The following is a 25,169-nucleotide window of genomic DNA, read 5'->3' as shown; positions in this document are numbered from 1 at the left end:
TTAAATAAAATCATTTACTAGGAGTTGCCAAAAATATAGATATACATAACAGTGAAATTATTGTAAACATCGTGTAGAATAGTGATCCTTCATAGCATGGTCTTTAAGAATTTAACATTAACATCGTGTCCCATGTTACAAATTATTAGAAAGGTAGAACATAAAAACTGACAAGAGGCTCAAGTGTGTCTGATATCCCTCACTAGGCTAACTTCAAAGTTTACTTTGAAATATACAATCAATAAACACTTTATAATAGTTTTTCTAAAGAGTTGATTAATCACTTCATATCACAATAAACCAAATACTGTGATGATACCTCTTTGTTCTGGCTACCTGTTTCATTTCTATCTAAATAAAAATTACCAATAAATCACTCCCCTCTTGCTCGCTTGCAAATGGTGGAATTTTGTTCCTCTGTAAAAAAAAAATTGTTGCTGTTCACCACTGATGTATGACATTATTTCTAGTTTGTTTGGAGCAAGCTTGATTTGTGTTGTTTATACTAGAGACTTTAGTCTCCTGTATTGCAGTCCAGCCTGTCACAGTGAAACTGACGCATTTTTTGTGGGTTGGGTGTGGTACGTTTAAGCTTTTTCTGTACGCCAAAAAATGTTGCTTAAGCCAAAACTTGTGACTGTAAGTAATCCATCTCACCAGTTACTTCCCTTGCATTACGCAAACAAGAAATCTACCTCAGTAGGGCATTAATGTTGAAATTTCTTCCAGTTCTATTGACTGCATATGACATGAAAGCAGTTGTTTCAAGGTGTCTCTAGTTTTTGTATACTCTTTCAGATTTGTTGGCAGAAAGGCTCCTATGGCAGGAAACTTTGTGTTAAAGTTCGTACAATTCTGTTTGGCAGCTTTGAGCTAATGCTATGTTAATATTTTCTAATATTTACAAATGGCAGTCATGTCTTTAGAAAAAACTGTTATCATCTGTAAAAATCTAAAAGACAATCAAGCAACACTTTAAAATTTCATCAAAGTCTGATAGGTGGTGTTTTCGAATAAATTGTTCCAGATTTTTCTATTTTCGTAACATCATCCTTATTTGATGCAAACTGGCATCATTTGTACAAATTTTAAAGCATTCATGTCTGACTTATTTCTGTAAAATTGGGTCATCTCAGGGTGAGTAGCTTTTGATAACACATTTACAGAATTTTCCATTTTTAGCAATGGCAGCCATATAATATGTAAAAAATTTGAAAACTTTTACTACCAGATGTTTTCAATAAAATTTAACCAATTCTGCTAAGCAATTGCAAAATCATGTCAAGTTTTTTTTCCATTATTTTTCTTACAATCGCAACCATATTTGGTAGTGGATTGTTAAAAACTTTAAAGCCGTGTATATCCAGATGTTTCTGCCGGATTTTGTCAAATTCTGTTGAGAAGATATCGTTTTGCAGCTTTTTCTATTTTTAGCAATAGTTGGCAGGCTTGTTAAATGATAGATCAGCATCAGATGTGCAAAACACATATGCCAGAATGCTGTTAAATCGGGATAAATTCTGTTTACCAAATTTTGAGAAGTCATTTCCATGTTTCTCCATTTTTAGAAATTACAGCCATATTTAATGACAATTCGGCATAACCTGTTACCAGCCGAAAAATACGTCAGTCCTTCCAAAAAAGCTTTCAAAGAGTCACTAAAAAATGTAGACCATGAAAGTCCCACTTCTATTTACAGTAGAGGACCTGGCAAGCTATCAATATAAATACAGATCCTTCAAAGAAAAGAAAAATTATAGGAATTATCCTTCATCAGATCTGCTTCTAGTGAAAGTTCCCAAGAAACAAGGCATACATAAAACTGAATGACATGCAGATTTCTGTGAATATTTTTTTAAAATAAAAAACCGTAAACTTGCAATCTGTTGGTATTCATCATATTCAATGAATTAAATGTTTTAAATATGTACATTTTTTATTCTGATATCAGTTAAATTGTAACATAAAATCTGATCAAAAAAATAAGTTATTTAACAAATTCTCATTAATCAAGTATTTCGTATTGACCCAGCTATAGGCCCTGAGTCTCCTGTAATAACACAAGGCAACAGGTTACTATGACGGACCAAGGACCTATAACTGCCAATATGACATTTGTGTAATAACATAATATTAAAGAGGGATACTGTAGAAGTCTAGTTGGATGCCATATTAACACCATTTTCATGCCATATTAACACCATTTTCATTTAAGAATAACAATATCTGGTGAAAACCCTCTATAATGATAAGACAATCAGTTCAGCAGGAATAGCAAAAACTTGATTTTCAAGATGGCCACAATGGTGTTCAAGGTCAGGTCAGCAGCATTTCCATGTAGGACCATATGACACCATAAGAAGTCCTCTAGCAAAGACCCCATGTCAATATGACTTCCCACATTTCCATGTAGGACCATAAAACACCATAAGAAGTCCTCCATAAGACACCATAAGAAGTCCTCTAGCAAAGACCCCATGTCAATATGACTTCCATTTCATGATGTGTAACGTTACACAAATTTCAAATATAACTGCATGGTGACCATTTTCAAGGAGGACCAACTAGCCATTATAATAAATCAATATGACTTTACATATAGGATGAGTGGTGATAAAAATGTTTCAAGAAAACATAAGCATGACATTTATTTATGAAGTTTTATGGCAATTCATGCAAACTGACAACTGCAAACTCATACGATTATGTGTAGGAAGAAAGAACAGCTAAATTAATGCATGCTATTTCTTTACTTACCAACCTGGAGAGGGGTAAATAATAATAATAATAATAATAATGATAATTATCATAATGATAATAAAACAAATATATATTTCATCAGTATGTAGATCAATACATTTGCAAAGTGGTAAAATTTCTATAAATTTAGCCAGGCAACTGAATTTATTTATTTAATGATTTTATTCAAGTACATGCAAATAACAACATGAATGGCAATGTTTACAACAATGGTCTGAATTTTCAAAGTTTGTGAACGTTTTCAGCTACCAAAAATGCATGATTAACACTGAAAATCATATTACCCAGGAACTTTTACTTCTATATGGATGACTAAGCATTCTAATGGGTTTTTGGTCACTGTTTGTCGAATTCTGTTGAGCACTGTTCGAGAAGATCCCATCTTTAGGTTTTCTATGTTTAGTAACAGCTGGTAGGCATATCAGAGAGCAAATCAGCATCATATGTGCAAAATTTGTGCCAGGACGCTTTCCATCAAATCTGGTCAAATTCTGTTGACTAGGCTTTGTGAAGTTATTGAAATGTTTCTCTATTTTTAGTAATGGCAGCCATATTTGATGGTGAATCTTACTTGTACAGAATTATAGATATATATTAATATTCACCCATATCTTCCAGTCATACAAAAAATTAACAGTAACAATAATAATGAAGATGAGTTCAGGTGTTTTCAGTTATAGTCACTTCAATACCTTTAACTAATCTACCAACAGCAAAACTAACTACTCTACTAACATAAACTACAATTAAATCAATACCTAATGATACAAATGAGAACTGTTGCCACTTGATGCAACAAGCCTTATCATTAATGTGAAAATGTTCGCCATATTAAAGACACTTTTATAACAATAAGAATCAAATCGATAAATTTTAATGGAAAACAGAAAAGAACTTCTTCCTTCTGCATATACAGTAAAACCTTGGATTGCAAGTATCTTGGTCTGCGAGTGTTTTGCAAGATGAGCAAATATTTAAAATTTAACTTGATAAACAAGTGAGGTCTTGCAATACGAGTGTACGTATACGCTTTGTCTGCCGAGTGTCACGTGATCACAACTGAGTCAATGGTTCTCCTCTCTCTCGCTGCAGGATTGTGGGTAATCATCTCCCATGCTTGGTCTCAATCGGCATGCCTCACTCGTATAGTCAACATCCGTGCGAGCGTATATTGTTTACTATAGTGTTGTGACCACGTGTGTGTGCGTAAAGCATTTTTTTATTTTGTGTCCAAGTGTAGTGACTGTTCTTTAGTAACTGTACTGCAACAATGGCCACCATGAAGAAAAAGGTTGAAAAGGAAGGCAGTAAGAAGGAGATGATTACGGTGGAAGTAGGTATTTTGTATTAATCATTTTTATATGAATATTTTTGGTTTGTGGAACGAATCATCTGAGTTTCCATTATTTCTTATGGGGAAATTTGCTTTGATATACGAGTGCTTTGGATTACAAACACGTTTCCAGGATGAATTATTCTTGCAATCCAAGGTTTTACTGTAGATTTATACACCAGAGCACACAAACCAAACATATCACTCATAATGTTGATGCACGTCATTTGATGTTCTCTGTTGTATATGTTTTCATCATTCTGCATTAAGAACAGGCAGGAGAGAACTGTATAAGAAATATCTGTTATTTGATTATAAATAAATCAGAATGCCATTCATGATTATGCAACACCAAAAATCTCATTTTTGAAGAAAAGCCTGGTGTTTCCTTTCAAAGTGAGACACCATGGAATCACGCCGATTAAAAGTTTGACCACAAACATAGCACTTATGTGGTTTGATTCCTGTGTGAAGCTTCATATGACGTCGCTTATTTGATAAATCAGAAAACTGCCTTCCACAGACAGAACATTCAAAGGGACGTAAGCCAATATGTATGCGCCAGTGTGTATCCATATAATTTTTGCTTTGCAAAATTTTGTTGCATAAAAGGCACTTTATCATACCACCAATCTGTGTGAAGGACTTTTCTTTGAGACTTTGATCTGGGGTTGGCAATACTGACATCTCTGCTGGCAGGCTGCTCATTTCTACAACCTCCATATTTTGACCAATCATATTACTGCTTTCCCTGCTACCCTGAACACACGTCATCAAGGTATCAAATGTATTGACATCTTGAGAACATTCATCTTTTATTTCAATGGGTACGCTCTGAATTTCTGAAAGTTCCATGTTTTGGAGATCAGAATGATCCTTCTTTCCTGGAATTATTCCTGTCAAATTACTTTCAGTGCCAGATGTATTACAGTTAAAATTTGCACCATCTCTATCTGGTTCAGGACCCTTGTGTATTGTCATCCTTGATGATACAGAATTCTCAGAATTTGACTTTTGCAGTGATTTTCTTGGACTCACATAAGCTTGACTGTATAAATCTGTACCAGTCCTTAAATCAGTACAGGAAAAGCTGCTCTGTTCTTTTTGCTTTTCCTCCCCTGAAGGATCCATTTTGAACGGCACTGCTTTCTCAGTTTTATTAGAAACTAGTAAATAAGAACAGTCTTCTTCAGTTGAATTGTTTGTTAAAATGTTTTTGTTTGAAACTGTTTGATAGCTGTTCTTGTTACTGACTGATTTTGACAAGCTGGACCTTTCTTTTAAATATGTGTTTGTGTCAGCACAGTCATTATAACTACATAAAGGTTTATCACTGACATCAAACCTCTCAGGCAATTCCTCTCTCTTTCCTCTATGCTGAATAACTATATCTTCCTGCCTGTTCATTGCTTTGTCTATTGAAAGAGATGAATTATTATCCTGGTTGCTCAGATTTCTCCAAATGGGGCTGAAAATCTGGTCATTTAACGACACACCAGAGTTAATGGCAAATAACTGACAAGGCACAACAGAACTAGTGGATTTCTTGATCGATTTTCCATCAAAATCAAAAGTTGACTCAATTTTTTTCATAAGGGAACCTGAAAAAAAGGATGTAAATAAAATAGATAAATAAACAAGGAGATTCAAGGTCAGAGTCCCATTGGTGTACAAACATGTAATCAGACTGATATTTTGTGACAAACCTGTAATATACCAGGCAGGCATGGAATGTAAACAAGTTTCACTGCTCTGTCTATTAGGGCATTAGAGTAAAAGCATAGAAAATGGAAACAATAGTCTCTTGACAGGTATGATGCTCTAATGGCCCTCAAAAATGCCCTGAAATCCACAATAAGTCTGTCCTTTATTCCTTTTAACTGAAACCATGTCAGATATCCTTAAGAAATTCCAACGTAACAAAATTGGTTAGAAAAGATATTTTCTATTATGTCTACGTTAACATGTTCCCAAGACTGCCTGTAATACGAAACATTTTGTCATCGCCATGTTCACAAGACTACCTGTAATACAGAATTTTTTGTCATTGCCATGTTCACAAGATTACCTGTTATATAACATATTTTGTCATCACCATGTTCACAAGATTACTTCTAATACAAATGTTTTTGTCATCGCCATGTTCGTAAGATTACCTGTAATACAATTATTTTTGTCATCGCCAAAAACATTAAACCTGATGTCAAGGACAGGAGATCACATATTGTTCTATTTCTGGATAACAAGCAAAATTAATGCCTTTTATAAACCTCTGAGTGACTTTCAGTGGCATATTAAATATATATTCAGATATGGCAAGTGTTGCCCAATGGGGATCGTGCAGTGTGTATAGTGTGTAGATTTGACTCTGCTAGGTGGAGTGTTTTGCACTTTGGTTAAAACTATGTAATCACGTGCACAAAGTCTATACAATTTACCATTTATAGAGTAATTATGATCAGCAATATGATATCTCCAAGCAATATTGAAACATTATGCTTTAGATATGACCACTTAGGTACCTACCGTCATGCTAAATGGTGATGAGCCCTCATGGTTTTGTGTCCCACCAAATTCATCCTGTGAATGTTTTGAATTTTCACTAACTTATGCCTACCTTACTTTAATTTTAAATTATATGTGTTTTGGGGGAATTTTTAGGTTATTCATGTCATTTAAATCACCTTTTCTGTAAAAAATAAATGCACATTATATAGATGACCACTGTGACCTTTTACGCATTAATTACATAATATGACAAGGTAAGTAATATATTTCAATCTTAAACAGCTTTAAATAAAGCTAAAATACTTAAATGTTTCCTGAAATGCACCATTACTTCCCTGTGTCTTTATACTGGATAGACAGGAATGATAAAATAATTTATCCTTTTGTCATGGCTGGATTCATGTGATCAGGGAAAGCTGCCAAAGGAAAAAACACATTACTGAACTGGCATCATTCAATGGATTCTTCAGATAACCCCCAAACTGGGCTTCGTAAAAATCCATCCATACTTGTTTGCACAGTCATGCTAAAAGCTACTAAAACCTTGAACAACACATTAAAATCAATGTAAGAGTGTTCATTATCAACTTGCTTGTTTTTATTGTAACTGAATACAAAGTCTGCTCAAACAAGCAGTTTTGTGAAGAAGTCATTCAATTTTTTCTATCGGTCACAGTGGCCACCTTGCATGGCAGCAAGGTTGTTCAAATGGTTATCTAACTATCTATCTATCTCTATATATATATATATATATATATATATATATTAGTATTGGTGGATTTATTTATCACAGATCAGAATGAGTTGTATAAATTTAAAAAGTCTTCAGGCCAAAATGTTATATATAAAGAATGGGTAAATTCTGTTCCATGGTTTTTGAGAAGAGCTCATTTAAAGTATATTTTTTTTTAGTAATGGCAGTTGTATTTGATGATGGATAGATATAATTTACACAGATTTGGAAGACCTTCATTCCAAGTTGTTTTCTGCCAAATTCCACTCAATAGTTTTACAGAAGTCATATCAAGGTTTCCAAATTTTCAGTAATGGTTGCTATATCTGATGGATCAGAATCGGTTGTAAAAATATTTAAATTCTCCATAGTCAGGTGACATTCTGTCAAATTTGGAAAGGTTAGAAAGCCAGGAGACTTTCTGTCAAATTTAGAATGCCCCCAAATCCTGAGACCTTCTGTCAAATTTTGAAAGCCCCTAAACCTAGGAGACATTCTGTCAAATTTTGAAAGCCCCCAAAGCCAGAGATCTTCTGTCAAATTTGGAAAGCAATCAAAACCAGAGACCTTTTGTCAAATTTGGAAAGCCCACAAAGCCATAAGACTCCTCTCAAATTTAGAAAGCCCACCAAGCCAGAGACCTTCTGTCAAATTTAGAAAGCCCCCAAAGCCAGAGACCTTCGGTCAAATTTGGAAAGCCCACAAAGCCATATGACTCTCTCTCAAATTTAGAAAGCCCACAAAGCCAGAGACCTTGTCAAATTTGTAAAACCCACAAAGCCAAAGACCTTCTGTCAAATTTTGAAAGCCTCTAAAACCAGGAGACTTCTGTCAAATTTGAAAACCCACAAAGTCATAAGACTCTCTCTCAAATTTAGAAAGCCCACCAAGCCAGAGACCTTCTGTCAAATTTAGAAAGCCCCCAAAGCCAGAGACCCTCTGTCAAATTTGGAAAGCCCCCAATACCAGAGATCTTCTGTCAAATTTGGAAAGCCCACAAAGTCATAAGACTCCTCTCAAATTTAGAAAGCCCACCAAGCCAGAGACCTTCTGTCAAATTTAGAAAGCCCCCAAAGCCAGAGACCTTCTGTCAAATTTGGAAAGCCCCCAAAACCAGAGACCTTCTGTCAAATTTGGAAAGCCCACAAAGCCATACGACTCTCTCTCAAATTTAGAAAGCCCACAAAGCCAGAGACCTTGTCAAATTTGTAAAACCCACAAAACCAAAGACCTTCTGTCAAATTTTGAAAGCCCCTAAAACCAGGAGACCTTCTGTCAAATTTGGAAACCCACAAAGTCATAAGACTCTCTCTCAAATTTAGAAAGCCCACCAAGCCAGAGACCTTCTGTCAAATTTGGAAAGCCCCCAAAACCACAGACCTTCTGTCAAATTTGGAAAGCCCCCAAAACCACAGACCTTCTGTCAAATTTGGAAAGCCCACAAAGCCATAAGACTCTCTCTCAAATTTAGAAAGCCCACAAAGCCAGAGACCTTCTGTCAAATTTAGAAAGCCCACCAAGCCAGGAAAGCCCCCAAAACCAGAGGCCTTCTGTCAAATTTGGAAAGCCCAAAAAACCATAGATACTTTAGTCAAATTTGGAAAGCCCCCAAAACCAGAGACCTTCTGTCAAATTTGGAAAGCCCAAAAAGCCATAGATACTTCAGTCAAATTTGGAAAGCCCCCAAAACCAGAGACCTTCTGTCAAATTTGGCCACATTTGATGATTGATCACCATCTGTTGCAGAAAACTAAAATCCCTCAATGCCAATATGCTCTCTGCCAGACTTGGTCAAATACAGTTCAGCAGTTTTTGAGACAACCATTTAAGGTAGCAAGTGTTGATGAATGCATTATGATTATGATTTGGTTTGGTGTTTTATGGCACTGTAAGACATGGAGATTTAATGCAATGGCACTTGGAGTAACAACATATGTGCCATATGCACACTTGACCTTATAGCAAACCAAGCTAATAATAAAAACGGTGATTTTCCTTTGCAAGTGATGGAAGTGGCTCAAGTTAAATTAAAGTTTACCATCAGTGATTCTTTCCTGACAATCTTCACTGAATGACTGATGACCATCCATAAAATCATGTGCAGCATAGCCTTCATTATCTACAACTTCCTGTTTGACCGCAACCTGATCGAATGAATTGGGAGGCATGTTTCTTCTCTCAGCAATATTCTCTTCACCTGAGAAGAAATTACGAACATCATTCAATGGGAGCAGGTAAAAGTCAAAACATTTTAAGCAGCACAGGTTTGAAGATACAAATTAAACTTTTCTCAGTTAATTATATGAATAATACAATGTACAAATACCACAATGGTGGTCATACAGGCTAGCAGGTCAACACAGGTGGACAATACTTAGTGTAGAGCTCACGCAACTCCAGTAATATTGAAGTAAGTCCTTCCTGACTGCTCCCCAATCTACATTTGCTACTTGCATTAAATCCCTTTTTTATACATTTGTCCCTGATTTATTTAAATGAAAAGTAATGTTACTTAACAGTCAAGAATAAGTCCTAAAATAATAAAAGAACCAATAGAGTTTTAGTCCTCAAAAATTTTTATATGTATTTGGCATAAGTGCATATGGTTTTATATTTTCTAACCATTTCATAAATCAAAACATATATAGCTGATGCTCAACAGCATGCATACTTTGTGATCTACAGCTGATATGTAGCTGATGTTCAATAGCATGCATACTTTGTGATCTACAGCTGATATGTAGTTGATGTTCAATAGCATGCATACTGTGTGATCTTCAACTGATCTGTAGCTGAAACTCAATAGCATGCATACTTTGATGCACAGCTGATATGAACCTGACACTCAACAGCATACATACTTTGTGATCTAAAACTGATCTGCAGTTGACACTCAATAGCATGCATACTTTGTGTTCTATGGCTGATCCATGTGTATATGTGTGTGATTTTGATTTTTTTTTTGTTTTGATCTACAGCTGATCTGTAGTTGACACTCAATAGCATGCATACTTTGTGATCTACAACTGATCTGTAGTTGACACTCAATAGCATGCACACCTTGTGATCTACAACTAATTTGTAGTTGACACTCAATAGCATGCACACTTTGTGATCTACAACTGATCAGTAGTTGACACTCAATAGCATGCATACTTTGTGGTCTATGGCTGATCCATGTGTATGTGTGTGTGATCTGGATTTTTAATGTAGCTTTAACAATTTTTCAGTCATATCGCTATGATATCTGTAGTGTGGCAGTTTATAGTGATATCTAGTACTGGGGCATCATGCCACAGACATATGGCATGATGTCCCACCCAGTCACATTATCCTGACACCAGGCCAACCAGTCCTAACACTAATTTCTTAATGCTGAGCACCAAGCGAGGAAGCTGTTAGTACCATTTTTATAAGTATTTGGTATGACTCTGCCGGGTATCGAACCCATGACCTCCCATATCCAAGATGGATGCTCTAACCACTAGGCCACCGGAGCGGTTGATCCACATGTATAACTGATATTCAATACCATACATACTTTATGATCTATGGCTGATCCACATTCTTATGTTATGTGTTTACGTGTAAACAGTAACAAAAGAAAGTGTGAAAACAACACACTTTGAAAAATTTAACAAATAATTTATATCCCTGGAAAAACAATGTAAAAAATGAAAAATTAAGAACTTACAGTTTTAAGAATCAAATCTATAAATAATCCCAGAATAATCCACGAATTAAATTTTAGAAGTCCTAGCAATGAAAATTCTAATGAAATTTGAGTTCCAGTCACGGTGAAAAATCCAAAATGGAAGGTGATGACATATACTGTAGCCTTTATATTATGGATGTGTCTACAGCTTTTTGATGATCCACAAACAATATTTCTGGTGTTTGAATTTTCGAATAAAACTTAAATAAATGTCTTTGTCCAAGAATTCTGCATGTGCACTAAAATATTTCCAGGAAAATGAATTAAATCTTTTGGAATCCAAATAATTTGAATAAAAATTAAACTGTATCTCCAAACTGGCCACAAACAAACACTTACCAGTGTCCAAGGTAAAAGCCCAATTGAGATTATTTCTCTATAGACAAAGGTTATACAGTGAAATATTGCACAAAATAGATGCCCCTATGAGGGTCATGTGATCACATTCCAGAACAGTTTAGAATCTAGTAACATGTGTAAGGTCATGCATTCCAGTACAGCCTTGATATCACTATTATCATTCACACATAAAGAATGAATTTTAAAAAAGTTGTTTACATGATTCTGAATCAAGGCCAGGAACTAGGTCAGCAAAAGATACAACGTTCGGTGTTTACAACTAAAAGATCAGGTCAAACTAATTTCTGGAAAATATTAAATTCGTAGTAAACAAAATTACATTACTTTGAAATGTAATGAAATTAAAAATGAAAAGATTTTAAAACTTACAATTAAATTAAATCAAATATAAATTAAATCAAATATATATAACAATATGTATAGCTGATACTCAATACCATGCACACTTTTATGATCTATGGTTGATCCAAATGTATAGCTGACACTCAGTACCATGCATATTTTGTGATCTATGGCTGATCCACATTTATAGCTGACACTCAGTACCATGCATACTTTGTGATCTATGGCTGATCCACATTTATAGCTGACACTCAACAGCATGCATACTTTGTGATCTATGGCTGATCCACATTTATAGCTGACACTCAATAGCATGCATACTTTGTGATCTATGGCTGATCCACATGTATAGCTGATACTCAATACTATGCATACTTTGTGATCTATGGCTGATCCACATGTATAGCTGACATTAAATACCATCCATCTTTATGATCTATGGCTGATCCACATGTATAGCTGATACTCAATACCATGCATACTTTGTGACCTATGGTTGATCCACATGTATAGCTGACATTCAATACCAGGCATACTTTATGATCTATGGCTGATCCACATGTATTGCTGATACTCAATACCATACTTTGTGATCTATGGCTGATACATACATATAGCTTACATTCAATATCATCCATACTTTATGATCTATGACTGATCCACATGTATAGCTGATACTCAATACCATCCATACTTTGTGATCTATGGCTGATCCACATGTATAGATGATACCCAAAACCATGCATACTTTATGCTCAATACCATCCATACTTTGTGATCTATGGCTGATCCACATGTATAGGTGATACTTAATACCATACATACGTGTTGATCTACAGCAGATCCAAAAGTTGTTGACATACTGTACAATGAGCCATCCACAATGCTGTAAATTTTGATCTTGAAAACAGTAACAATATCCTGTTCTGTGGTATAAATATTCTAAGGATAGCTTTCAGAAAGGGCAAAGTATACCTAGACTCCCAAATGTGTATCTTTAAACAATACTAGTAATAAAAAAGACTGACATCTTGTCAGACCTAACTGTGCAGTCATTCAATAAGCTGTCACGGCTCAGGAAAAGTACTCGTTCACTGGTCCTGTTTGGGTAAAAACTGACTCAGCCAAGTAAAAAAATACTTGTTCACTGGTCCTGTTTGGGTAAAAAGTGACTCAACCAAGTAAAAAAATACTTTGTACTTGCCCACATGCTGAGCAGATGCACAAATGCACCTAAGAATAAATTGGAGTGCATTAAGGGAACAAGTTTAGCATCAATTAACATTAAGTATGTGTCACTGCTTTCACATGTGTCTAATCTGCTTACTTGTCAAGTCAAAACATGTTGCAAAGGAAATAACTTTATTTCTTTTACAAAGGCAGCTAATGTAAGCTTCATACCTAACAGGGTATATATTATGAACAAATGCTGCAGTTCCACACTTAGCCCTTGACTGTACTTTAGGCATCGTTTCACTTTCAATAAGCTATCGCATATCTTTATGAGTCAGAAGTTGAGAGACACAGAATGTCAAAATGTGTGTGATTCTTCATCTGGTTAGGCCATGTTACAGTTGGCACCTTTACTTGGCTTGGGTAAATAAATAAAGCCACTTCTTCTTAAAAATATACATATCAAGCATAAACATGTCTAACCAGATGAAATTCATGAAATTTTAACATTCTCTGCCTCTTAACTTCTTCCATATCTAAGTCCTAAAGATTTGTGATAAATCTTTGAAACATTTATGACACTTTGAATACTGAAATAGGAATAACATTAAGAAATCAAGGGCTATATTTGCAACTCCAATTTCTCAAGTTAAACTTATGTGTTTTTATGTCTATCCAAGAAGTCATGTATTACATAATATTTTCATGATATGGACCCATGTCAGTTTCAAGCCATAGTTCTTTAAAGAAGCATATGCACTGGAGCAGAAAAGTCAACTGTGCCAAGTATATTGTTGACAGGGACAGTAACTCTTGTAACCCACTCATCCCTGGAATGAGTGCAAGAAAAAAAATTCCTGAGCCCTGGCTGTAATTCCATTTGGTGTCATGATCTTCTCCAAAATTAAATCAAATTGACAAACCTGATCCTGTGAGACACTGAGAGTATGCTGATTCAATAACAACCTTGTGAGGATGTCTTGCTTTCGTGCCTTTCAGCAGTACGAATAGCATTTTTCACTTGATGGAGATATTGTCCATTCATCTCAGGTAATATCTTAGGATACATAGGGTCTCCTGCAGCTTTGCATCTCTAAATTAATTGATCAAGGTGAGGGAGTGAATAGCCATTTGTTGGTTGATTAGCGACTGTAAGCTGTTCTATGAAAGGGAACCAAGATGTTATCATTAAAAAATCTGAAACATCAGAACAAATCTGCATGTAGTTTGGATCAATGGATATCCTAGATAACTCACTCACTCTGCATGCTGAAGCTAGCATTATCATTAATTGCAGGTCTTCTTTGACAGGTGCTTCAGTGAGGTGGAAGAATGTGGTTCAAACTAGTTTGACCATGTCAAAATCAAGGAGAGATTCCATTTCGGATTCATGTGAGGGAGCATGGTCCAGTTATGCAAAACCTGGACAGCAAGTTGGAGATTTCCTTGTTGCAGTAACACTTTCTCTTCCAAGAAGTCTGAAGGTGTCTGAAATAAAGGAATCTGAAGGTGTCTGAAATAATGGAATCTGAAGGTGTCTGAAATAATAGAATCTGAAGGTGTCTGAAATAATGGAATCTGAAGGTGTCTGAAATAATAGAATCTGAAGGTGTCTGAAATAATAGAATCTGAAGGTGTCTGAAATAATGGTAAAGTATCTCTTGATTGTGATAGGCATAACTTTGTGTTGTCAGAGAGAAAGAGAAAGAAGTCTGCCATCAGGGAATGGGTGTCTAGAGTGGTGTGAGGTGACTGACAGCACACAATTTCCCCCCATATGTCCTCAAAGTGGAGGATCTTCAGCTGTTGTGCTCCTTTCCAAGGCTGAACCTTGAAGTTCCTTTTCACTCAATACATCCCTGAAAGGGGTCAAGCGTGAAGGAGCTTCTCTGGACATGGAAGGAACAGTGGCCATCTAAACTGCCTTAGTGGAGTGGATATCACTATCTTAATGTCTGTGTATATCTGTTTGCTGAATCAAGCCGTTTTGGGTCCAGGATGTTCCATCTTAGTGGAGCAATCAGAACTATCTGAACTGTGCCCCTCATTTCTTAATTATCTTCAGAATCAAAACTGATGGAGGTAAGGAGTATGCCCACATTTCCTCCCAGCTTATTATAAAAGTATCAATGTTCCATGCTTCTGAGCCCAGTGTCAAAAAGTAAAGTATTAGATAGCCCCAAAAAGCACAGACCTGATGGCAGGTTCATGGAGGGACAACACTGTATGAAACAGGCATACTCTCATAATGAGTCAACCAGAACAATACGCCATTTGAAGGACATAAATATTACCTCATATTGGAAGCAGCAATGAAAGTATTCCCATACTGTGGGGCAAAGGTCTGGTGACTCTCCCCCACCCCACCCCTTTGCTGAGGTATATCAACACAACCAATTTATCTGACATTATCAGGTCTGTGTTTCTAAGGATGCATTTAATCAACACAAAAAGGTGGACTGGCTTTCATTTCTAAGTAGTTGATATGAACAGCCTTCTCTTGAAGCAACCACTTGCCACTGATCATTGCCACTGACCATCGCAAAGTCCAGTAATCAGTGTGCTCCCCAACCCAATAACTGGCATTGTAAGAGGTCCATCACTGCAATAAGTGGGTAGGCATGCTTCAATAAACTTCCTCATCTAAATTTTTTGTTTGATCCTCTCTCCAACATATGAGCCATACATTTGGGAGAAAGACACCAAGTTACTATGTGCTAAGAGTTCCATACACAGTACAGATAGACAAAATGATGAAAAGAGATAAAGTCTGACGTTTCTACATTATCCACTCTGAATGAGGGAAGAAGGTTTATCATGGTGTGAACCATTACCATATTTGCCGAATGTTTTTTGTAGCATGTCACCCTGGTGTGCAGCATTCTGTGGAGGATGTTCTGAACTGAGATATGACTTGGTCTAAAATGTTATTGAAGGTCAAATGTTAACGTCTTGGTTGATGCCTTTTCTAACAATACTTCGATATATGAAGGATGGCAAGTTGATATATATTAAGGGTTCCATACTTAAATGGCCTAGTCAGGAGAAAAAAAAATCCCACTATTGAGAAGTGCCTCTATTTTCTCTGTCAACAATCATCCATTCCCTTGTGTTTCTTATAGAGTTGTGCTGAGATAGAAGCTTGTGCTGAAAGCCAAAGGGTCAACTCTAGTGTTTCCTTATTGAGTTGTGCTGAGATAGAAGCTTGTGCTGAAAGCCAAAGGGGCAACTCTTGTGTTTCCTTATAGAGTTGTGCAGAAAAAGAGACTTGTGCTGAAAGCCAAAGGGGCAACATTTGAGTTTCCTAATAGAGCTGTGCAAAGACAGAAGTACGTGCTGAAAGCCAAAGGGGCAACTCTTGTGTTTCCGTAAAGAGTTGTGAAGAAATAGAAGCTTGTGCTGAGATAGAAGCTTATGCTGAAAGCCAAAGGGGCAACTCTTGTGTTTCCTTATACAGCTGTGAAGAGATAGGAGCTTGTGCTGAAAGCCAAAGGGGCAACTCTAGTGATTCTTTATAGAGTTGTACAGAGATAGAAGCTTGTGCTGAAAGCCAGTGGGGCAACTCTAGTGTTTCCTTATAGAGTTGTGCAGAAATAGAAGCTTGTGCTGAAAGTCAAAGGGGCCCATGCCAAAGGGGCAACTTTTGTGTTTCTTTATAGAGTTGTGCAGAAATAGAAGTTTGTGCTGAAAGCCAAAGGGGCAACTCATGTGTTTCCTTACAGAGTTGTGCAGAGATAGAAGTTTTGTGCTGAAAGCCAAAGAAGCAACTCTTGTGTTTCCTTACAGAGTTGTACAGAGATAGAAGCTTGTGCTGAAAGCCAAAGGGGCAACTCTTGTGCCTCTTGCTTTCTCACCTCTTTAATTTGATGCCCTAACAGTAGTGGAAAACTGAAAGGGAGGGAGCATAAAAACTGTCAGATTTGTCATGTAGGGAGGAAATAACATCAGAGTATTCAGCAGAGAGAACAATACTCTGAGGAGGAGAAGCTACTGAAATCATGGAGGGGGAGCCAGTATTGAACCATAATTCGTGATTGGAACTTTGACTGTTGTAAACAAGGGTTTTATCATATGGTCAACATTTGGTTAATCACGTGATTCCAGTCCAGAAGTCAATCCTTTGATGAAGGCCTTGTGATATGGGCCAAAAGCTAAGAAGTTATTACCTATTATGCTCAGAAATGTATCTATTCTTAGTTTCAATGTATCTATTCTTAGCTTCAATGTATCTATTCTTAGTTTCAATATATCTATTCTTAGTTTCAGTGAATGCAGGTAGCAGAACATAATATTCATTCTAAAAAAGTTAAAATTTTTTAAAACTAATTCTATCTGGCCATCATGGAATTTAAATGTGGTGCATCTCTGAAAGATGTGAAAAATTTCACTAGCTGACAAGTTTTCATTTCTCTTTGAATGGCCTCATCCTTTTGATAGCATCAGCAATATGATTACATTATCACAGGCAGACCAAAATCTAGGCCAATTTATGTACATGTAACATGTAAACTACCACTATCCAACCAGATATTATTGGTGACAATGGATATGGTAGTGACTTGTTTAGTGGTACAAGTTTGTTGACGATGGGATACAGATCAAAGGACTACCATATTTTTAACATAAGTGTTTATTTTTTATTTTTGTATGTGTTTTCTATCGGATATGAGTGATATATAAATTTTCTAACATTTGATATTTACTTGAATTCATAGATTTTTCATATACATATATGGTACTTAATGTGTTTCAGATTGCACTGCAAAAAGGTAACACAGATGTAAGTTGTTACAAGTGTATTTCAAACTAGTTTTGTTTTCATATAATCAAAATTTCCATTATTTATCTTACAGGTGACCACTTACACATTTCTCTTATATGCAAAATTAAAGTTTTTTCCAGTCCCCACCCAAAAATATTATCTTGACAATGGCTTATGTCAACAATATTGTTTGGGAAGTTGCTTATAAAATCTGGCTGAAAGCCAATTACAACTAAGGAATTAATTTTGTGGGCTTGAAAAACAGGAGCCATAACTCCTCTAAAGTTGATGAAGAATCTGAGAATCAAATGCAACCAAGGTAACACCAAAAACAAGCTGCAAAATGAAGTGAAGTTGCAATGAAAAATAATGGAGAGAGTTATTATGAGGAAACAATAGTGGGTGTATGACTGACAATCAGGAATTATAACTCTGTATAAAGAAGACAGAGAACATCAACAATTGAACATATCCATGGTCAAACCAGTATCAAGCAGCATAATAAAACTGGTTGAAATTCAATAACAGCTAAGGGAATTATTGTGTGGAAATGAAACAGAAGTACATGTAAAAATCAGGGGCAATAAATCTGCAGAATAATGATGCTGATTGCTGTCAAACACCCTCAGACATGATCTTATGAAAATCAGGTCTCATGCTAAATTTGGATGAAACATAATAATAATAAAGTGAGTTACTATGTGGAAATGAATTTGAACATGTCTGACAGTCAGGGACTATAAATGTGCTAAATAATGACATAGAAAACTGACAATCAAATATAACCAAGGTCTTATCAATACCAAGGTGCATGCCAAATTTAGTTGAAATCCAGTAATAAAAATGAAATGAAATCAGGATGAACAGAAGCATGTAGGACTGAAAGGACTGACAGGCTCAATTAAATACTCCCCATTTATATGAGAGTCAGAGGGACCAATGCAAACTCTGATGGATGAAATGTTATGGATACAGATTTTTATACCTGTACAAGACTGCCAAAATCTCTTTTTAATGTCATCCATTTCACTGGAGGTGGCAAACTTCACTGCCCTAGAAGAAAAGAAATGACTAAGCCTTCCATCATTCATACTGGCTGTTATCACCATGGACTCCTCCCCAGTCTTTGCAAGTCTTTGAAGCTGTAAGAAATTACGAGGTATTTAATTGCTGACAATCAAAGAATATGCAGCATATGCGTTTTTCAGAAAGTAGTTACTAACTGCACATACTCTTACCTGGAATATGCACTCTCAAAGAATAACATGGCAATGAAATTGGATAATGCAAATCTATAGACAATGCAACTAAAAAATTCACAAATTAGTCTGAAAGCTTTAGAAGGCAAGGTTTTCTTAAGTATAGTTCATATCTTCATCTTAATCGAGTTTTCAATTCATATTTTCCTCATTTTCTTTATCAACTATACAGCACTAACCAGCAATAATCTGGTAATTTGGCATCCATTAGCAATAATGTGGTAGGTGGGGTCCCAAACTATAATGTAGTAGTTGCAGTCCATAGTATTAATGTGGCAGTTGGGGTCAATAGTTATAATGTGGTAGTTGGGGTCCCTGTTTGTAATGTTTTAGTTTGGTTTCATAACAGCTAACTTAGAGAAATGGATACAGACCACAGAGATGAGATGTTCCCTAAAGATCCTCGTCATCAAATACAAAGACCATGTCACCAATGAAGAAATGCAAAAAAAGGATAAGACAAGACATTGGGCCTCACAATGACCTCCTGATCACAGTGAAAAAATGTAAACTGCAGTGGTATGGGCATGTCTCACGATCATCAGGACTTGCCAAGACAATCCTACAAGGCACTGTACAAGGAAGAAGAAAGAGAGGCAGTCAAAGAAAGATGTGGGAAGATAACATTTGAGAGTAGAAAGGCTTGACATTGAGCGACTCACTGAGAATGACAAGAGGAATGGAGGAAGCTGCTTGTTTGATCTTGTGCGGTGCCCCAACAGTCTATCAGACTACAGGACTGATGATGATGAGTTTGGTTTCCTAGTTAAGTGGTTAGTTGGGATCCCTACTTATGTAACAGTTTGGGTCCCTAGTTATAATGTGACAGTTGGGGTCCCAAGTTATGTGGTAGTTGGGGTTCCTAGTTAAAACATGGTAGTTGGAGTCCCTAATTATAATGTGGTTGTTGTTGTTGTTGTAGGGTTTTCAGGAAATATTAGCAACTTAAACCCTTTAACCAAAACCTGAACAAACTGTTAAAAATGATGCAGCAGCCACTGCAGCTGTAAAAAAGTGACTGCAATATCTAATTTCTACACTAACATAAAGTCATAAAAATAACAAAAGAGCAAGGATAATAACCTAAAACTGAAACCAAGACTATCACTTACCTTACTGAATAAAAGAGACCAAATGTGATATCTACGTAAAGAATGGACTTACCAAAGACTGGATCTCACATTTAATCACCAATTTTAATGCATTTCTGAACTCTTCTGTGTCACAGTCCGAGTCTGTCAACTTCATAGGATCCATTTTCTGACTGGTTTACTGCATCTTATGTTTCTGTAAGGACAAAATTAAAAGCTTTGATAAACTGAGAAGTTCTAGCACTTCAGACCAAGAAGAAAATAAAAGTTAATATAGACCCAGTAAAAGTTGTAAATTGGGAACCCTAACAGTCTGTATATTAATTTATCAGCATGTGTCAATAATACATGAAACAACAAAAATGTTGAAGTCTAAGTAAGAATTCTTTATGTAAAATTAAAAAGTGGAGGTGTAGCAAATTACATGAACTCCATTCTTTGGTAAACTTTTCTGACTCTAATGAGCAGACTTACATGTACTTGAGGCCTGAATTGATTACCCACAAATGACAGCTTGCTCTGAGAAATTTAATTAAACAATCCTTTTTATACTACAAACTTTTGCACTTGTTTTCTGCAAAAGATACTCAGATTCTTTACAATTTTGTAAGCTGTTTGTTACAAACATACCTCCGTTTGTCTTACTGTCTTAGTCCAAACTGATATGTTAATAACAAGTACCACTCATCCAGAAAGTTATTACTGTAACATGAACTGTATGAATAGTGGTCCAACCAAACAAACATTAATTTCTGTTTTCTGTTTCCTGTTTTTCATGATATATTGTGTACGAGTATTTCGGAAGTAAATAATAAAACCCTAAGAAGGTGGTTAACTCAATTATTTCCTGAGACAACTTCATAATTTAAAATACATTTTTGATTTTTATTGAAGAATTTAATTTTTCTGCAAAGATTTAAATGAAGCATTAACTAGACAATAAGTATCATTCACATCCCTTTGTTAACTTTGATCATGCTTCCATCACTTTCTTAACACTATTTGTCCCAAATTTTTCTCATCTTATTTTAACAAATTCCACCCACCCACCCCCTGAAAAACGTAGGATAAACAAAAGTCTCGGAAATGCTTAATCATGTGTATTTGGATGCCAGTTTTTTTATCTGGGACACAGACAATCACTGAGGCAGGAGTCCTCTGTACACATGTAATAGGTGTGCCTCAAAATTCAAAGACTTGCCAGTCCTGCTTCAGCCACCTGCTTTGTGGGAAAATGTGTTTATCAATTAGCTGTGCTGATATTTACACAATGACAGATTTCAGTGGCTGAAAGACCCCTTGATGTACATACATGTTGCCATTATAAGAGTACATCAAAAGAACATGAAGCAATAGCTGCGTGGCAAGTTCAAAGGCTTTAACTGGCCGCCAGGTGGGAAAATGTACTGATATCTACAGTGATTGAATTCAGAGGCAGAAAGACCCAGAGATGAACATGTGGTTATTTATAAGAGTACATCAAATAAACAACTTTAGCTTTTCTTATTGTGTTCTTTTCTGAATGTAGCGGAATAAGCAGTGCATGTGACCTCAAATCAAGACGTGTAGAGTTAGACAAAATAGCATTTGCAAATTCGGATAAGTATTTTGGGGTTAAATGGCAAACTTACGAAGATTGTAATGAGATTCAGAAGAGTGCTAAAGCTGCTCAAATTGATAGTTCAGATGGGACAGTAGCTAAGTGTAAGAAAGTGTGTGATGCCTAGCTTAGTGTTTGGAATAAGTCCTTACCTGGATTGACAAAATTAAGTCTCACTCTGATGGACAAACAAGACCTATGTCTGTGTTATAAAGAATATAGAAATTAAACTTAATGACAACCAATAGTTCTTCTAATTTTCATAGTTTTTTGGGAGGGCCAGTGTTCATGCTACCAGGCGAAGTAGGCGACTAAGTTGCCAAAAAAATGTAAACTTTGCCTTCTTCTGTTAGGAAAGCAAAAATGACTTTGTCCTGTGCTTTTTAAGAGGTACATTGACTGGCCATACTTTTTGAGATGCCCCCTCACTCTAGCCCGGTTAGTTCTAGTGTTGTAGCAAAATGTATTCATCAAGACATCAGTAACTAAGCCTAGTCTTGATATCAATTACGTTGACAAACAAACTCTTATACTTTCACAAGCATGTGTTTTGATAGTTGATTGACCATTAACCCTTTCCCGAGTAAGGTAGCAACTCTCACTACCCAATTTCCACATGCTATTCTTTAATGATAAAAACATACAAACTTGTGTTTTGAAACTTTAACAATAGTATGTAAATAGCAATTTGTGTTTTAAGATCAGAATCAGTGATCTGGATATATATTAACTGCCTCTTGTACACTATTTCATCAAAAAATTAGTTTGAAACTAAGTGAACCAGTAGGCCTAACATGAAATAATGGCAGACATCGCTAAGTCTGGGATAAACCAGTTTATTAGATTGTCTGTTTTCGTAAATCATCGGGCAAATATATTCAGAAAAATATACAATTCATTGAAAGCAAAGTCTAGGTATTATTTTATTAAAGATTTAACTTTAAAATGCAAATTATGAAGGTCAGAAACCTATGGAACAATGTTATGTAGTATGTTGTGGAATTCACAAGAAGAGTTTTATGGTCTAAGGTGTTTTCTGACTTGACTCATATTTGTGCAAATATGGAAAAAAGCAGCAAAGCAGATGCTATTTAACCACTGTTTAAAATCACTACAAGTATGTAGACAAATAAATAAACCATAAATTTGCAATCCTGTCAATGGACTGTTGTAATGAAGCTATATTAAAGTGAGTGGTTACATTACGAAAACCTCTCCTTCTAAAAATAGATGCACTCGTGTCTGTGTTGATTCTGTAGGAAAGACGGGTTTAGTTCATATACCGACTACAAAGGAGACATGTCTGTAAATTTATGCATTTCAGTGCGTCATGTATGAATAGTTATGGTAATATTTTATCTGCAACGAAGAAATGATGATTAACAGTATGATCTGAAGATACATGTGCATTTGCCCTCATGTACATGGTACAGGGGTTGTTTCTTTGAAAGTACCATTAATGTGAACTTTTAGAAAGTATAAATAAATAATAGAATTTAAAACAATGTATTAAGGGTAGTTGATTAAGCATTTTTACTAACCTGAAACTATAGTAACATAATCTGGTTACTCAGTTAAAATTTGTTGCACTGTTGTTTCTGTTATTCTCATTTAGAGTCATATGGCCAAAATAACTCACAAAATTGTCTACTTGAAAATAAAGGATTGCTTAAATCCAAAGTTAAATGCAAATATGAATACAGTACTGGGAAATAGAGGGTTTAATTCAAATAAGAGAACATATATATATATATATATATATATATATATATATATATATATATATATATATATTGCATTTCTAGCTTCACGCCCACTTCTCCCAGTTCTGTCCAAAAGGAGAAGTCACTTCTCCATAAAATTCAAGTCTAGCTTGACCCCTGGAGGGGACTACAGTTTTAGTTGCTTCCTGTCACATAGTACACTGGGCTAATGAAGATTCAATAGGTGAAGTACATTTCTCAATCAACTATGGTATTTGCCCACCCCTCCCTGGTAGTTTGACCCCCTTCCTGATTTTACAAATAAAAAGCCTCAGTGATATAAAAAAAAGTAGGAAATATAACATTTTCATACATTTATTGATAATTTCTAACCCAACTGTCACAAGGGGGTCCCTAAACATTATTACTGGTTCGTTTCGATATATGCACGGAGTTATTTTGTTTTTTTAAATAATTTTTTTCATACAACAGGAGAGACTAATACTGCTACATATTCATGCTAAATTCTAACCTGTTACAGAACCTACGATGCTTCTATGGTTTGATTATTTCATATTAGTTTTTTTTTTTTTGTTGTAAAAACATGTTATCGTAAAATGAATCAGCTATAATAGATTTTATTGTATTTTCATTCTCCAAAAGTATTCAGAGTTGCTCATTGCAGTCATCCTCGAAAACAAGTTACACAAAATATATTTTAAGACGAAAAACATCATGTATTGTGACTGTATGCTACAAACTTCAAACCATGTTCTTAAATACTGTGCAAACGTGAGCGGTGAAATAAATAAAATTACCACAGAAAAATATCAAAGTAGATACCAACGAAATTTCTGTGAGCTAGAGATATAGTTACCTCCCTTCCAAAATTAGTAATATTTCCTCATCTGTCACAATACAAACGTGGACGCGGAAACAATACGTTCAGTGAATGCTAGTGTAGTTTATGCTCGAATTCGGATAAAACTGTAGGATAGATCACTGTCTTCTTCTGACCGAATGACTATTTATTTATTAGCGTACACGCTGCTTTCCCCAACTAAGTCTTTCGTTAAACACACGCGCACGCACGCACACACACACATACACAAACACACACACACGGCATGACTTAAATACACAATGGAAAAATAAAACGTAACGGAAAAAAAGCAATGGTAAAACGTAACACATTGGAAACAAAATATGCAATGAAAATTAGTGGTTTTTTATGTTTTAGTTGTTAAGAAAAATCAAAAGAAGTGTTTAATCATCAGACGCATACATATATGTATCGGAAAATAGAAAATAGAATTAATTTAAAAAATTGACGATAATAATTGTATGAAACATAAGTACAGTGGAGCACTGGGTAAAATCCATGAAGCAAACACCAAGTGTTGCTCAAATAAGTTGGTAGAATTTTCTCCACAGGATACCTCAACATACATATATTCAAACTATAATTCTTAACTTAAAGACGTATTTCTTAACATACATAGGAGAAAATATTTCCATGCGCATCAGGCCGGTCATTGTTTTATGAAACACGGTACACCTAAATTATGACATTATTTAACACGAGTTTGCAAGCCGAAAGCTATGAAATTAAGAAATATTCAGAATAATAAAAATGTTTAAAAATAAAGTTTTAAATCAATAATTTACTAATTTTGAAATTCGAATAGTGCATGCGGATTTCTGTTGTGTGGTAGTCCGGTAACAATCATATGAACTGGGTTACACTATTTTTTAATATTAAATTGTAAGTTTTCAGTTAAGTTAATAGTATAACAATAACCAGTCAAACAATTATCCATGTTTCGATAT

At 35.4% G+C, this 25,169-nt stretch overlaps 1 protein-coding gene across 4 annotated transcripts; it reads right to left on the bottom strand.

Moving 5' to 3' along the window:
- Positions 1 to 24,465, bottom strand: LOC149772814 (uncharacterized). Of its 4 annotated transcripts, none has more exons than XM_089947252.1 (5): positions 24,158 to 24,465; positions 20,110 to 20,232; positions 18,672 to 18,828; positions 9,373 to 9,531; positions 1 to 5,694 (listed from the first exon to the last, which is right to left on the bottom strand). In XM_089947252.1, exons 2-5 carry the CDS (start codon positions 20,200 to 20,202, stop codon positions 4,454 to 4,456), a joined length of 1,650 nt encoding a protein of 549 aa, XP_089803378.1. In that variant the 5' UTR covers positions 20,203 to 20,232; positions 24,158 to 24,465; the 3' UTR covers positions 1 to 4,453. The 4 variants fall into 4 exon arrangements, with proteins under 4 accessions (XP_089803378.1, XP_089803377.1, XP_089803380.1 ...); XM_089947251.1 differs by having other exon boundaries at positions 24,217 to 24,465; XM_089947254.1 differs by having other exon boundaries at positions 24,183 to 24,203.
- Positions 24,466 to 25,169: the final 704 nt, after the last annotated feature.

The sequence above is a fragment of the Sinohyriopsis cumingii genome, unplaced genomic scaffold, assembly GCF_028554795.1.
Source record: "Sinohyriopsis cumingii isolate HCF-2022 unplaced genomic scaffold, ASM2855479v2 utg001170l, whole genome shotgun sequence".
NCBI lineage: Eukaryota > Metazoa > Mollusca > Bivalvia > Unionida > Unionidae > Sinohyriopsis > Sinohyriopsis cumingii.
Note: the sequence above shows the minus strand (reverse complement) of the source record. Positions and strands in the feature narration are given on the sequence as shown.

Bases quoted from the DNA above. Each gene is read 5' to 3' on its own strand.
- LOC149772814 (XM_089947252.1), bottom strand. From the start codon at position 20,202: ATGGATCCTATGAAGTTGACAGACTCGGACTGTGACACAGAAGAGTTC. The intron at 18,829-20,109 runs GTAAGTCCATTC...AATTTCTTACAG, and splicing joins AATGTGAGATCCAGTCTTTG to CTTCAAAGACTTGCAAAGAC. The intron at 5,695-9,372 runs GTAAACTTTAAT...CCTTTTTTTCAG, and splicing joins TCAGGAAAGAATCACTGATG to GTTCCCTTATGAAAAAAATT.